The following is a 15,302-nucleotide window of genomic DNA, read 5'->3' as shown; positions in this document are numbered from 1 at the left end:
GAATTCGCCGACCGCCTGGAGTTCATCCAACCCAACGTCATCTCCGGGATCCCTGTGTACCGCGTCATGGACCGCCAGGGCCACATCGTCAGCCCCAGCGAGGACCCCCAGGTGAGGGGGGCACCCCTGATGTGTCACAGGCCATGTGTGGGACACTGTGAGCGCGCCGTGTCCCATAGTGTGACTGCCAACACGTCATGTCTGTGTGTGTGACACCATGAACACGCCATGTCCATGCGTGTGACACCAACATGCCATGTCTGTGTGTATGACACCGCCAACACACCATGTCCGTGTGTGTGACACCAACACGCCATGTCTGTGTGTGTGACACCATGAACACGCCATGTCCATGCATGTGACACCTCCAACACGCCAAGTCTGTGCGTGTGACACCAACATGCCATGTCCGTGTGTGTGACACCATGAACACACCATGTCTGTGTGTGTGACACCATGAACACGCCATGTCCGTGTGTGTGACACCATGAACACACCATGTCCATGCATGTGACACCACCAACATGCCACATCCATGTGTGCGATGCTGTGAACATCATGGACGCTATGTCCATGTGTGTGACACTGTGAACACGCCTTGTCCCATAGTGTGACACCACCAACACGCCACGTGTGTGTGTACAACACCCCACACACCCCGCATCCTGCAGTGTGACCCCCAAACATGCTGTGCCCACACGTGATGCCCCACACGTGCCAGATCCGTGCGTGTTACGCCCCAACCACACCACATCCACGTGTAGGACACGCTAACGCACGCCATGTTTGTGTGTGTGGCTCTACCAACACGTATGTGCATGGATGTGAGAGCCCACATGTGTCACAGCTCTGTATGACATCCCAAACGTGCACTGCTCAGCCATGTGTTGCCCCAAACACGCCACGTACACGTATGTTACACCCCAAACATGCAGCGTCTCCACGTCTGTGATACCCCAAACACGTTACGTCCGTCCCTGTGACGCCTCACCCGTGTCACATCAGTGGGTCTGACACCCCGAGCACCCAACAGCTGGGTCTGCGACACCCCAAACACGCGTGTGACACGTGTGTGACATGCATGTGACACGCGTGTGCCCCGCAGCTGCCCAAGGAGCTGGTGCTGAAGCTCTACAAGACCATGACGCTCCTCAACACCATGGACCCGCATCCTCTACGAGTCCCAGCGGCAGGTAGGGGGCGAGATGCGGGCTTAAGGGTGGGGGGAGACCCCGAGTCGCGCCCCCCCCCGACCCCCGCGCCCCCCCCCAGGGCCGCATTTCCTTCTACATGACCAACTACGGCGAGGAGGGGACGCACGTGGGCAGCGCGGCGGCGCTGGACGACACGGACCTGGTGTTCGGGCAGTACCCGCGAGGCGGGTGAGGCTGCGGGCCCCGGAGGCGGCGCCGATCCTTTTTCTTTTCGGACGGAACTCCATTAAAACCCGTTTCGGTTTTGGTTTCGAACCCCCTCCCCCTTTCCCCTTCCCCCCCCCCCCCCCCCCCGCAGGGGTGCTGATGTACCGCGGTTACCCGCTGGATCTCTTCATGGCTCAGTGCTACGGCAACGCCAGCGACCCCGGCCGCGGCCGCCAGATGCCGGTGCACTACGGCTGCCGCGAGCGGCACTTCGTCACCATCTCATCCCCCTGGCCACGCAGATCCCACAGGGTGACCTCCCCAGGACCCCCCCCACCCCCCCCCCCACCCCCCCAGCCCATCCTCCACAGCCTCAATTTTGCCACCCCCTCCCACCATCCCACCTTGTAACCCCCCAAGCCTGTGCTTTACCCCCTTCATCCCCCCCAGGACCCCCATAAACCCCCTGCACACCTCCCCAGGACCCCCCCCCCAGGACCCCCAGCCTCCATTTTGTCACCCCTGTCCCACCATCCCACCTTGTAACCCCCCAATCCCGTGCCTTATCCCCTTCATCCCCCCCAGAACCCTCCCAAGACCCCCAGCCTCCATTTTGTCACCCTCCTCCCACCATGTAACCCCCCAATCCCATGCTTTGTCCCCTTCACCCCCCCCCAGGACCCTCAGGACCCCCCCCCACACCTTCCCAGGACCCCCAGCCCATCCTCCACAGCCTCCATTTCGGCACTCCCTGCCATCACCCCACTGCACAGCACCCCCTCTCCCCCAGAGGACCCCCACAGACTCCTCCACACCTCCCCAGGACCCCCCAGAACCCCCCCAGGACCCCCAGCCCATCCTCCACAGCCTCCATTCCGGCAATCCCTCCCATCACCCCACCGCACAACTCCCCCCCCCCCAAAGGGGACCCCCACAAACCCCTCCACACCTCCCCAGGACCCCTTAGGACCCCCAGCCCATCCACTGCAGCCTCTGTTTTGCCAGCGTCTCCCCCAATTCCACCAGATCGCCCCCCCCCCAGCTCTCACTTTGTCCCCTCACCTTCCCCCTGGACCCCCATAACCCCACACACCTCCCCAGGACCCCCCAGAACCCCCCCAGGACCCCCAGCCCATCCTCCACAGCCTCCATTTTGTCACCCCCCTCCCACCATCCCACCTTGTAACCCCCCAAGCCTGTGCTTTACCCCTTTAATCCCCCCCAGACCCCCCCCAGGACCCCCAGCCTCCATTTTGTCACCCCCCTCCCACCATGTAACCCCCCAATCCCGTGATTTATCCCCTTCATCCCCCCCAGCACCCCCACAAACCCCCCCACACCTCCCCAGAACCCCCCCAGGACCCCCAGCCCATCCTCCACAGCTTCCATTTTGTCACCCCCCTCCCACCATCCCACCTTGTAACCCCCCAATCCCATGCTTTGTCCCCTTCATCCCCCCCAGGACCCTCAGGACCCCCCCCCCCACCTCCCCAGGACCCCCAGCCCATCCTCCACAGCCTCCATTTCTGCACTCCCTGCCATCACCCCACTGCACAGCCCCCCCCTCTCCCCCAGAGGACCCCCACAGACTCCTCCACACCTCCCCAGGACCCCCCAGAACCCCCCCAGGACCCCCAGCCTCCATTTTGTCACCCCCCTCCCACCATGTAACCCCCCAATCCCGTGCTTTATCCCCTTCATCCCCCCCAGCACCCCCACAAACCCCCCCCCACCTCCCCAGAACCCCCCCAGGACCCCCAGCCTCCATTTTGCCACCCCCTCCCACCATCCCACTTTGTAACCCCCCAATCCCGTGCTTTATCCCCTTCATCCCCCCCTGGACCCCCATAAACCCCCCCACACCTCCCCAGGACCCCCCAGAACCCCCCCCAGGACCCCCAGCCCATCCTCCACAGCCTCCATTTTGCCACCCCCTCCCACCATCCACCTCGCAGCCCCTCCACCCCTCATTTTCCCCCCCCCCCCCGCCCCCCCTCCTTAACCCCTCTCTCCCCACAGCCGTGGGGGCCGCCTACGCCATCAAGCGGGCGGACGCCAGCCGGGCGGTCATCTGCTATTTTGGGGAGGGGGCCGCCAGCGAAGGGGACGCTCACGCCGGCTTCAACTTCGCCGCCACCCTCGAGTGCCCCATCATCTTCTTCTGCCGCAACAACGGCTACGCCATCTCCACCCCCACCTCCGAGCAGTACCGGGGGGACGGCATCGTGGGGGGGGGGTCGCTAAGGTGGGGGGGGGGTTTGGGGCTCACGCTGGGGGGCGTCACCGCCACTTCCGCCCGTCCCGCAGCGGCTCGGGGGCCGGGCTACGGGCTGATGTCCATCCGCGTGGACGGCAACGACGTCTTCGCTGTTTACAACGCCACCAAAGAAGCGCGGCGCCGCGCCGTGGCCGAGAACCAACCGTTCCTCATCGAGGCCATGACGTACCGGTGCGGCCCCCCCCCCCCCGCTGCCCCCCCGCCCCACGGCCGCCCCCCGCCCCCTTATTGCTACGCCGCCCCCTCCCCGCTGCTCCGTGACTCCTCAGTGTGGCACCCGCCTTGCCCCCCCCCCCCCCCCCCGTGCCCCACTTTTGCTCTACTGCGCACCCCGACCCCTTTGCAACCCCCCCTCTGTGCCCCATTACTGCCCCACAACCCCCCCCACTCCCATTGCACCCCATTACTGCCCCACGACCCCCCCATTCCCATTACTGCCCCACGACCCCCCCAATCCCACTGCACCCCATTACTGCCCCATGCCCCCCCCCCACTCCCATTGCACCCCATTACTGCCCCACGACCCCCCCCATTCCCATTACTGCCCCACAACCCCCCCCACTCCCACTGCACCCCATTACTGCCCCACGACCCCCCCCATTCCCATTACTGCCCCACGACCCCCCCCATTCCCATTACTGCCCCACGACCCCCCCATTCCCATTACTGCCCCACAACCCCCCCAATCCCACTGCACCCCGTTACTGCCCCATGCCCCCCCCCCACTCCCACTGCACCCCATTACTGCCCCACAACCCCCCCCATTCCCATTACTGCCCCACAACCCCCCCCATTCCCACTGCATCCCATTACTGCCCCACGACCCCCCCCCATTCCCATTACTGCCCCACAACCCCCCCAGTCCTACCGCACCCATTACTGCCCCATGCCCCCCCCCCCTCACCCCCACTGCACCCCATTACTGCCCCACGACCCCCCCATTCCCATTACTGCCCCACAACCCCCCCATTCCCACTGCACCCCATTACTGCCCCACAACCCCCCCCATTCCCATTACTGCCCCACGACCCCCCACTCCCACTGCACCCCATTACTGCCCCACAACCCCCCCATTCCCATTGCACCCCATTACTGCCCCACAACCCCCCCATTCCCATTGCACCCCATTACTGCCCCACTACCCCCTTCATTCCCACTGCGTCCCATTACTGCCCCACGACCCCCCCATTCTCACTGCACCCCATTACTGCCCCACAACCCCCCCCATTCCCACTGCATCCCATTACTGCCCCACGACCCCCCCCGTTCCCATTACTACCCCACGACCCCCTTCATTCCCACTGCGTCCCATTACTGCCCCACAACCCCCCTCATTCCCATTACTGCCCCACGACCCCCCATTCCCACTGCACCCCATTACTGCCCCACGACCCCCCATTCTCACTGCACCCCATTACTGCCCCACAACCCCCCCCATTCCCTCTGAGCCCCATTACTGCCCCACGACCCCCCCCATTCCCATTACTGCCCCACAACCCCCCATTCCCACTGCACCCCATTACTGCCCCATGCCCCCCCCCTCACTCCCACTGCACCCCATTACTGCCCCATGCCCCCCCCTCACTCCCACTGCACCCCATTACTGCCCCATGACCCCCCCATTCCCATTACTGCCCCCACAACCCCCCCTATTCCCATTACTGCCCCACAACCCCCCCCATTCCCACTGCACCCCATTACTGCCCCACAACCCCCCCCATTCCCATTACTGCCCCACAACCCCCCCATTCCCACTGCACCCCAATACTGCCCCACAACCCCCCCATTCCCATTGCACCCCATTACTGCCCCACTACCCCCTTCACTCCCACTGCGCCCCATTACTGCCCCACGACCCCCCCATTCCCATTACTACCCCACAACCCCCCATTCCCACTGCACCCCATTACTGCCCCACAACCCCCCCATTCCCCACTGCACCCCATTACTGCCCCACGACCCCCCCTCACTCCCACTGCACCCATGAGCCCCCCTTATTCCTATCCCACCCCATTTCTCCCCAAAGTTTCCCCTCTGCACCCTTCTGCCCCCCCACTGCACCTTCCCCATTTCACCCCCCCACCCCAAAACCCCCATTCATCCCCTCCTTCTCCCTCCCACCCCAAAACCCCAATTAACCCCCCTCCCACCCTCCAGCATCAACCGCAGCACCCCCAGCAACGGCAGACCCCTCAATGGCCCCCATTACCCCCCAAATTACGCCCCATTATTCCCACATCCCCTCCCTGCCCCCCCCCACCCCAAACCCCCCCATTAACCCCTTCCTCCCCCCAGCATCGGCCACCACAGCACCAGTGACGACAGCTCGGCCTACCGCTCGGTGGATGAGGTGAACTACTGGGACAAGCAGGACCACCCCATCTCCCGCCTCAGGCACTACATGCAGGGCCGGGGCTGGTGGGACGAGGAGCAGGAGAAGGGCTGGAGGAAGAGCTCCCGCAGAAAGGTGGGGGGGGGGGTCCCATGGGGGGGGATGGGGGTCCTGCTGGTGTGGGGGGGGTCCTGGTGGCGTGGGAGGGGTCCCATGGGGGGAGATGGGGGTCCTGGTGGTGGGGGGGGGGTCACATGGGGGGGGGATGGGAGTCCTGGTGGTGTGGGGGGGAGTCCCATGGGGGGAGATGGGGGTCCTGGTGGTGTGGGAGGGGTCCTTGAGGGGGGGATGGGGGTCCTGGTGGTGGGGGGGGGTCCCATAGGGGGGGGATGGGGGTCCTGGTGGTGTGTGTGGGGGTCCCATGGGGGGGGATGGGGGTCCTGGTGGTGGGGGGGGGGGTCCCATGGGGGGAGATGGGGGTCCTGGTGGTGGGGGGGGGGTCCCATGGGGGAGATGGGGGTCCTGGTGGTGTGGGGGGGGGTCCCATGGGGGGAGATGGGGGTCCTGGTGGTGGGGGGGGGTCCCATGGGGGGAGATGGGGGTCCTGGTGGTGGGGGGGGGGTCCCATGGGGGGAGATGGGGGTCCTGGTGGTGTGGGGGGGGGTCCCATGGGGTGGGATGGGGGTCCTGGTGGTGTGGGGGGGGGTCCCATGGGGGGGGATGGGGGTCCTGGTGGTATGGGAGGGGTCCTTGAGGGGGGGATGGGGGTCCTGGTGGCGTGGGGGGGGAGCCTTGAGGGGGAGATGGGGGTCCTGGTGGTGTGGGGGGGCTCCCATGGGGGGGGATGGGGGTCCTGGTGGCGTGGGGGGGGGTCCCTGTGGTGTGGGAGGGGTCCCATGATGGGGGATGGGGGTCCTGGTGGCATGGGGGGAGTCCCATGGGGGGGGATGGGGGTCCTGGTGGTGTGGGGGGAGTCCCATGGGGGGGGGATGGGAGTCGTGGTGTGGGGGGGGGTTCCATGGGGGGAGATGGGGGTCCTGGGGGTCCTGGTGGTGTGTGGGGGGTCCCATGGGGGGGGATGGGGGTCCTGGTGGTATGGGAGGGGTCCTTGAGGGGGGGATGGGGGTCCTGGTGGTGGGGGGGGGGGTCCCATGGGTGGAGATGGGGGTCCTGGTGGTGTGTGGGGGGGGTCCTTGTGGTGTGGGAGGGGTCCCATGATGGGGGAGATGGGGGTCCTGGTGGCGTGGTGGGGGAGCCCTGAGGGGGAGATGGGGGTCCTGGTGGTGTGGGGGGGCTCCCATGGGGGGGGATGGGGGTCCTTGTGGTGTGTGTGGGGGTCCTGGTGGTGTGGGGGGGGAGCCCTGAGGGGGAGATGGGGGTCCTGGTGGTGTGGGGGGGGGTCCCATGGGGGGGGATGGGGGTCCTGGTGGTGTGGGGGGGGTCCCATGGGGGGAGATGGGGGTCCTGGTGGTGTGGGGGGAGTCCCATGGGGGAGATGGGGGTCCTGGTGGTGTGTGGGGGGGTCCCATGGGGGGGGATGGGGGTCCTGGTGGTGTGGGGGGAGTCCCATGGGGGGAGATGGGGGTCCTGGTGGTGTGTGGGGGGGTCCTGGTGGTGTGGGGAGGGGGTCCCATAGGGGGGGATGGGGGTCCTGGTGGTATGGGAGGGGTCCTTGAGGGGGGGATGGGGGTCCTGGTGGCGTGGGGGGGGGTCCCATAGGGGGGGATGGGGGTCCTGGTGGTGTGGGGGGGGTCCCATGGGGGGTGATGGGGGTCCTGCTGGTGTGGGAGGGGTCCTTGAGGGGGGGATGGGGGTCCTGGTTGTGGGGGGGTCCCATGGGGGGGGGATGGGGGTCCTCGTGGTGAGGGGGAGGCCCTAGGGGGGGTGGAAATAGGGGTCTTCGTGATGTGGGAGGGGTCCTTTGGGGGTGGGGGTCCTGGTTGGGAGGGGGGGATGTTTCTAGGGGGGATCCTTTTAGTGTGGGGGGGTTCCCTGAAGCAGGGATGGGGGTCCTCATGGAGTAGGGGGCTCCCTTGGGGGGGGGGATGGGGGTTCTTGTGGTGGGGGGGGGTCCCTTGGGGGGGTCCATTGCAGGAGCGGGTGTCCATGCGTGTTACAGCTGTGCTTACGGCACCTGAAGCGCCTTACATCCGTGTGCAGGGCGCCCCACGTGTGTTACATCCGTGTGCAACAGCCCTCAAACACGCAGAGCGCACATGTGACACCGCAAACACGCACAGTACACACGTGTGACACCGCAAACATGAGAGTACACACATGTGACACCACAGACCCATCACCTCCTCACATGTGACACCCCAAACACGCATTGTACACATATGACACCCCAATCTCACATTGTACACGTATGACGCCCCAAACATGCAGTGTACACGTATGACACCCCAAACACGCAGTGTACACATATGACACTCCAAACATGCAGTGTACACATATGACACCCCAAACATGCAATGTACATGTATGACACCCCAAACACCGCATTGTACACGTATGACGCCCCCAATCTCACATTGTACACGTATGACGCCCCAACCTCACATTGTACATGTATGACACTCCAAACACGCAATGTACACATATGACGCCCCAAACACGCATTGTACACGTATGATGCCCCAATCTCACATTGTACACGTATGACACCCCAAACACACAGTGTACACGTATGACACCCCAAACATGCAATGTACACATATGACGCCCCAAACACGCAGTGTACACGTATGACGCCCCAATCTCACATTGTACACGTATGACGCCCCAAACACGCATTGTACACGTATGACGCCCCAATCTCCCAACACAGACACACGTGACACCCCAAACTCATAACGCACACGTCTGACACCCCAACACGCACCGCACGCACGCAGCGCCCCAGAGCCGCTTTGCTGTGCTCACAACGCCCCCAACCCCCCCCCCCCAACCCCCATTTTGGGTCGAATCGCTGCGGATTCGGCGCCGCCCCCCCCGCAGGTGATGGAGGCTTTCGAGCAGGCGGAGCGGAAGCCGAAGCCCAGCCCCCAGCACCTCTTTTCGGACGTCTATCGCGAGATGCCGCCGAACCTCCGCCGGCAGCGCGCGGCCCTGGAGCGGCACCTGCAGCACTACGGCGAGCATTACCCCATGGAGCTGTACGAGAAGTGAGACCCCCCCCCGGGACCCCCATCCTCACGGGACCCCCATCCTCACGGGACCCCCCCCCCCCCTCAGGGGTTGCTCTGCCAATAAACGCGGCTGCGCGTCCGCCCGGCTGCAGAGCGAAGGTTTGGGGGGGGATGGGGGGGGGAACCGAGCCCCTTTTTGGGGGGAATGGAGCCCCCGTGCGGCTCACCGAGCCTGCAGGAAGGGGGTCGTTGCTCTGGGGGGGCGATGAGCTGCCTCCAGGGGGCGCTGATCCCCTTGGGGGGCAGTTAAAACACAGGGGGGGCAGTGAGCCCTCTTTAGGGTGGGCTGACCCCCCTTGGAGGGGGCAATTAACCCAGCTGGGGGGGGTGGGGGGGGGAGAAGCCCCTCTTGGAAGTGAGTGAACCCCTGGGAGGGGGCAAATCAACTCCTTGGGGGGGGGCTTTGGGGCCTTAACCTGACCCCCCCTCCCCAAAACCAAACCCCCTGGGTGCCCCCAGACGGCAGCGCGAACCCCAAACCCTCAGACAGCAGAGCGACCGCAATGCGTTTAATGCCACTTTGGGACCCCCCCCTCCAACCACAGCGCTGTCATGGGCGGGAGGGGGGGGCTGCCCCAGCTCCGGGGGGGTCTCCAGGGGGTCCCCCTCCCCCATTTCCATGCCCAACACCCGGCAGTGTGGCAGCATCTCCTCCAGCAGGATGCGCAGCAGCCCCGGGCTCGGCACCGCCAGCCCCCCGACGTCCAGGCGCTGCAGCTTCCTGGGGAGGGGGGAACACAGAGGGCAGCCCCCACTGCGGGTCCTGCGCTCAGCGGGGTGACACCGAGACCCCCATCCCTGTCCCCATGTTAAGGGCTGACACTGAGACCCCCATCCCTGTCCCCATGTTGAAGGGATGACACCGAGACCCCCATCCATGTCCCCATGTTAAAGGGGTGGCACTGAGACCCCCATCCGTGTCCCCATGTTAAGGGCTGACACTGAGACCCCCATCCCCACTGCTATGCTCAGGGGTGACATTGAGACCCCCATCCCTGTCCCCATGTTGAAGGGTGACACTGAGACCCCCATCCCTGTGCTCAGGGGGTGACACTGAGACCCCCATCCGTGTCCCCATGTTGAAGGGATGACACCGAGACCCCCATCCATGTCCCCATGTTAAGGGGTGACACTGAGACCCCCATCCTTGCCCCAGTGTTAAAGGGGTGACACCGAGACCCCCATCCCCACTGCTGAGCTCAGGGGGTGACACTGAGACCCCCATCCCCATGCTCGGGGGGTGACACCGAGACCCCCATCCTTGCCCCAGTGTTAAAGGGGTGACACCGAGACCCCCATCCCCACTGCTGTGCTCAGGGGGTGACACTGAGACCCCCATCCGTGTCCCCATGTTAAGGGCTGACACTGAGACCCCCATCCCTGTGCTGAGGGGTTGACACTGAGACCCCCATCCCTGTCCCCATGTTAAGGAGTGACATTGAGACCCCCCATCCCCATGCTCAGGGGGTGACAGTGAGACCCCCATCCCTGTCCCCATGTTAAGGAGTGACATTGAGACCCCCATCCCCATGCTCAGGGGGGTGACAGTGAGACCCCCATCCCTGTCCCCATGTTAAAGGGGTGGCATTGAGACCCCCATCCCCACTGCTGTGCTCAGAGTGACACTGAGACCCCCATCCCTGTCCCCATGTTAAGGGCTGACACTGAGACCCCCATCCCTGTGCTGAGGGGTTGACACTGAGACCCCCATCCCTGTCCCCATGTTAAGGAGTGACATTGAGACCCTCATCCCCATGCTCAGGGGGTGACACTGAGACCCCCATCCCCACTGCTATGCTCAGGGGTGGCACCGAGACCCCCATCCCTGTCCCCATGTTAAGGGTGGCACTGAGACCCCCATCCCTGCGCTCAGGGGGTGACAGTGAGACCCCCATCCCTGTCCCCATGTTAAAGGGGTGACACCGAGACCCCCATCCCCAGTGCTATGCTCAGGGGTGACACTGAGTCCCCCATCCGTGTCCCCATGTTAAGGGGTGACACTGAGACCCCCATCCCCACTGCTGTGCTCAGGGGTGACACTGAGACCCCCATCCGTGTCCCCATGTTAAGGGCTGACACTGAGACCCTCATCCCTGTGCTGAGGGATTGACACTGAGACCCCCATCCCTGTCCCCATGTTAAGGAGTGACATTGAGACCCTCATTGCCATGCTCAGGGGGTGACACTGAGACCCCCATCCCCACTGCTATGCTCAGGGTGACATTGAGACCCCCATCCCTGTCCCCATGTTAAGGAGTGACATTGAGACCCCCATCCCCATGCTCAGGGGGTGACAGTGAGACCCCCATCCCTGTCCCCATGTTAAAGGGGTGGCATTGAGACCCCCATCCCCACTGCTGTGCTCAGGGGTGACACTGAGACCCCCATCCCCGTGCTCAGGGGGTGCCCACATCCCACCCGCCCCCCCCCAAGCCGACGCACCCCCTCCCCACACTCACGGCAGCTGATGCAGGGTGGCCAATCCCTCTCGGTGACGCGGGGGCATCGTGCCACCGACAGCTCCTGCAGGCTGCCCCCAAAGACGTGCAGCCTCCCCAGCGCCCAGTCGTCCACGTGGGGGCAGCCGCTCAGGTCCAGGTGCTGCAGCTTCGTCAGCGGCACTTGGAGGGGCGCGGGGGGGGGGGGGGGGGCAAAAGAAGGGGGTTTAGGGGGCGCCGTGGGGTTCGGGGGCGTCCCCTGGGGGGGGGGGGGGGTCTCACCAAGGTTGTCCAAACCGTCGTAGGTGAGCTGGGAGCCGCTGAGGTCCAAGGCCACCACAGGGACGTGGCGGAACTGCAGCACTTCGGGGCTCCAGCGCCCGCGGGAATCTGCGCAGAGCCAGCGCTCCTGGCCCTCAAATCTATGGGGGGAGGAAAGGGGGGGGGGGGGAACAGCATCAGGGAGCAAAAATAAAGGGGGGGGGGTCCCTGCTCTCAGGGGAGGGCAGGAAGTCGGGGCTGGGGGCCTCACCTCACCCTTCCACCGCACGACATGGCGAAGCAGGCGGCCGCCACGTTGTCACCATGCAGCCTCTGGATGAAGCTGTAGGGCCTGCGGGGAATCGGGGGGCTCTGGGGGGGGCTGTGTGGGGTGGGGGCCCCGATCCAAACCCCCCCCCCCCCCCCCGAGAAGAAGAGGCTGATCTGAGCCACGGGGTGTTGAGCAGAATGGGACCCCCGAATTCAACCCACCTCTGGGAAGGGGGCCCTAATTTCTCCCCCCCCCCCCCCCCCCCCCCAAATTATGGGGACTTCCCAGCTCTCTGCTCTGAGGGGACCCCAATTTCCTCCCCCCCCCCCAGGAAGGGGTGACTCCACTTCACCCCCTCCGCCTTCATCCCCTGCATCCAAGGATCCCAAAGTATCCCCCCAAAATCGGACCCCCCCAATATACAGGAGCAGATCCCACCCCTCTGCCTTCACCCCAATAGAGCCCCCTCCCCACAATATGCGGGACCCCAGCCCCACATACGGAGGGACCGACTTCACCCTCTCCCATTTCCCCTCACGGATTTGGGGTCCTTAACCCCCCCCCCGCTCCCCCCAAGTCAATGCTGCCCCCCGGGGATCCCGGTCCCTTACGGGGGGGCTCCCAGCCCCACCTACGCGTTCTTCCTGCGCAGCCGCCGCAGCCGCAGCCGCTCCGCCCAGCCCAGCACCGCCTCCACTTCGTAGAACCATTCCCCCAAACGCCGCAATGCCCCCGACGAGACCCCGCGGCGCGGCCCGCTGGGGTGGGGGGGCAGAGGGACGCGACCCCCCCGGAAGGCCCGCATCTGTGGGAGAGAGCAGCGCTGCCCCCAACCCTCCGTTCCCCCCTCCCGAACCTCAGCGTCCCCCCTCGCCCCCCCCCAAGCGTCCCCATCTACCTCGCTCTGGTATCTTCTCCCCTATCCTCCCCCCCCCCCCTCAAAACTCTGGGCCCCTCCGCGCTCCCCCCCAACTCAACGTCCCCATCCCTGTGACCCCCCCCCCCCATCCCAACAAAGTGCCCCCAACTCCACCCCACCCCCCAAACTCTGTGCCCCCCCCCCCCCCGCCCAGGCCCACTGAGCTGCACACAGCGGCTGCAGAGGGAACTTTTCCTCTAATTAAGCACTAATTACTGCCCCGCACCCCCCCACGCAGGACGTCTCCGAGGAGACGGAGCCGCACCTACCGCTAGCGCCGCCGCCATCTTGTTACGTCATCACGACGCGACGCGCGACTTCCTGTCGAGACCCCGCCCACTCCGCACTTCCGCCCCTAGGGGCTCTCTGAGTCCTGAAGGCTTCAGTGGGATCCAAAGGGCTTCAATGGGGGTTCGAAGGGGCTTCAATGGGGTCCCAAGGGGTTTCAGTGGGGCCCCAAGGGGTTTCAGTGGGGTCCCAAGGGGTCTCAGTGGGGGTCCCAAAGCCCTTAACGGTGTCCTGCTGCCCTCAGCGGACCCTTAATGGGGTCCAGAGACCCCCACTGGGCTTTCACAGCCACCAATGGGGTCCCCCTACCTCTGCCGTGTCCCCTTCCCTGGGGTCCCGTGGCTCTTAGCGGGGTCTCAGTGCCCTTACTGGGCTCCCAAAGGCCCTTTCTGGGGTCCCGTGGGCCTCACGGGGGTCCTATGGCCCTTCAGGTGATCCCATAACCCTCACTGGGGTCACCCAGCCCTTAATGGAGTCCCCATCCCCCCCCCCGTAGCCCCCACATGACGCACAAAGGGGCGACGCACACCACGTGGACCCCCCCCCCCCCCGGCAGTTCCCCCCCCCTTATCCCCTTCATTAGGGCCCTTAAACCGGGCTTAGCCCTCCCCCCCCCCTCCCCCCAGCTCAGAGCGGATTATGGCTCCATCTGCACAGCAGCCGGGGGGGGAGGGGGGGGGCACAGCCTCACCATATGGGGGGGAGGGGGAGGGACCCCCATCCCGATCCACCCATTATAAGAAGGCTGAAACACGGAGCCTCCACTCCACCCTCCCCCCCCGAGGAAAACGGGACCCCCAAGCGTGCTGCCCCCCCCCCCCCCCGACTGCAAAGTGCCCTCAGCAAAGCCTGGGACCCCCCCTCATCCCATCAACCCAAGCGCATGAAGCCCCCCAGAAAATCCCCCCCCAATCTATGAGCTCTGATCCCACAGCTCACAGCCCCCCCCCCCCCCCAGCAAAAAATGGGATCTCCAAAGGCAACTCCCCCCCAGGTAAAACCCAGGACTGCCCCAATACCCGGACCCCCCCTCAATACACGGACCCCCCCCCCAGCAAACCCCGCGACCCCCACGTCCGTCCGTCCGTCCGTCCCCCATCCCCCCCCCATGGTCCCTTTGCATCCCCGGATCGGCTCGGAAGGGATTTCAGCGGCATTTCGGGGCGGATCGAGGGGTTAAAGGCAACACACATTTTTCTGCCCCCCCCCCCCCCCCCCAATTCCTCCTTTTCCCATTGCACAGCACAGCACAGCGCTGCACGCGGCAATTAATCACCGCTCCCTAATTAGAGCCAACCCCCCCCCCCCCCCCCCCAAGCCGCTGTCACCCGCCATCGCCCACCAATTTTGTCACCAGAGCCGTAATTAATTAATCCCTCTTAATTCGCCGCCGCCCCCATTTGTTAAATGAGATCAGCAGAAATAAAGCGGGGGGGGGGGGGGGGGGGGGGGGCGCCTTAATTAACGACACCACGTGACCCGCCCTCCGTTTGCACTTTGTTTTAATTGCGATTATTTCCTCCTTGTTTGTTTGTTTTTAAAGCCTTTCCCTCTGCTCTGCTTCCCTCCGCTGCGGAGCTGCAATGGGGGGGGGGGGGGAAGGAAGGGGGGGGGGGGCAATGCCAGTTCGTGCAGCAATGCAATGCAACGCAACGGTGCTCTGTGCTGCAAGGGGTGCGTTGCAGCAGGTTGCAAGGGTGCTCTGTGCTGCAAGGGTGCGTTGCAGCAGGTTGCAAGGGTGCTCTGTGCTGGATGCACGCTCCGTGCTGCTGAGATGCATCCGTGCCAAGCAGCTGCAAAGGTGCTCTGTGGTGCAAAAGGCGTTGCAACGTGTTGCAAGGGCGCTGCCTGCCATGGGTGCAGGGCTCGGTCCATGCAGAGCTGCAGCGCGCAGCGATGGGTGTGTGCTGCAGGGATGCACTGTGCAGGGTGCTCCAAGCTGGGGTGCAGAATGCAGGGGTGT

At 65.0% G+C, this 15,302-nt stretch overlaps 2 protein-coding genes across 2 annotated transcripts; one reads left to right on the top strand and one right to left on the bottom strand.

Annotated features, from left to right (window-relative positions):
- Nucleotides 1-3: 3 nt before the first annotated feature.
- On the top strand, nt 4-9,227 carry BCKDHA (branched chain keto acid dehydrogenase E1 subunit alpha; the record flags this gene model as incomplete). Its single annotated transcript, XM_048932712.1, is given in 11 exon segments — nt 4-111; nt 1,106-1,165; nt 1,167-1,193; nt 1,273-1,371; nt 1,373-1,382; nt 1,513-1,644; nt 1,647-1,673; nt 3,381-3,587; nt 3,669-3,810; nt 5,935-6,106; nt 8,972-9,227. Coding segments are annotated over 11 exon segments (1,155 nt in total), but the record flags the coding sequence as incomplete, so codon positions are not given.
- A 429-nt stretch (nt 9,228-9,656) lies between these two features.
- Nucleotides 9,657-13,801, bottom strand: DMAC2 (distal membrane arm assembly component 2). The gene is given in 8 exon segments (XM_048932718.1): nt 9,657-9,690; nt 9,692-9,883; nt 11,622-11,649; nt 11,652-11,783; nt 11,883-12,022; nt 12,133-12,213; nt 12,768-12,937; nt 13,321-13,801. Coding segments are annotated over 8 exon segments (780 nt in total). The 5' UTR covers nt 13,339-13,801; the 3' UTR covers nt 9,657-9,671.
- Between the last annotated feature and the right edge of the window lie 1,501 nt (nt 13,802-15,302).

The sequence above is a fragment of the Lagopus muta genome (assembly GCF_023343835.1).
Source record: "Lagopus muta isolate bLagMut1 chromosome 37 unlocalized genomic scaffold, bLagMut1 primary SUPER_37_unloc_3, whole genome shotgun sequence".
Taxonomy (NCBI): Eukaryota; Metazoa; Chordata; class Aves; order Galliformes; family Phasianidae; genus Lagopus; species Lagopus muta.
The sequence above is the reverse complement of the archived record's forward strand: the minus strand, read 5'-3'. Positions and strand labels throughout refer to the sequence as shown.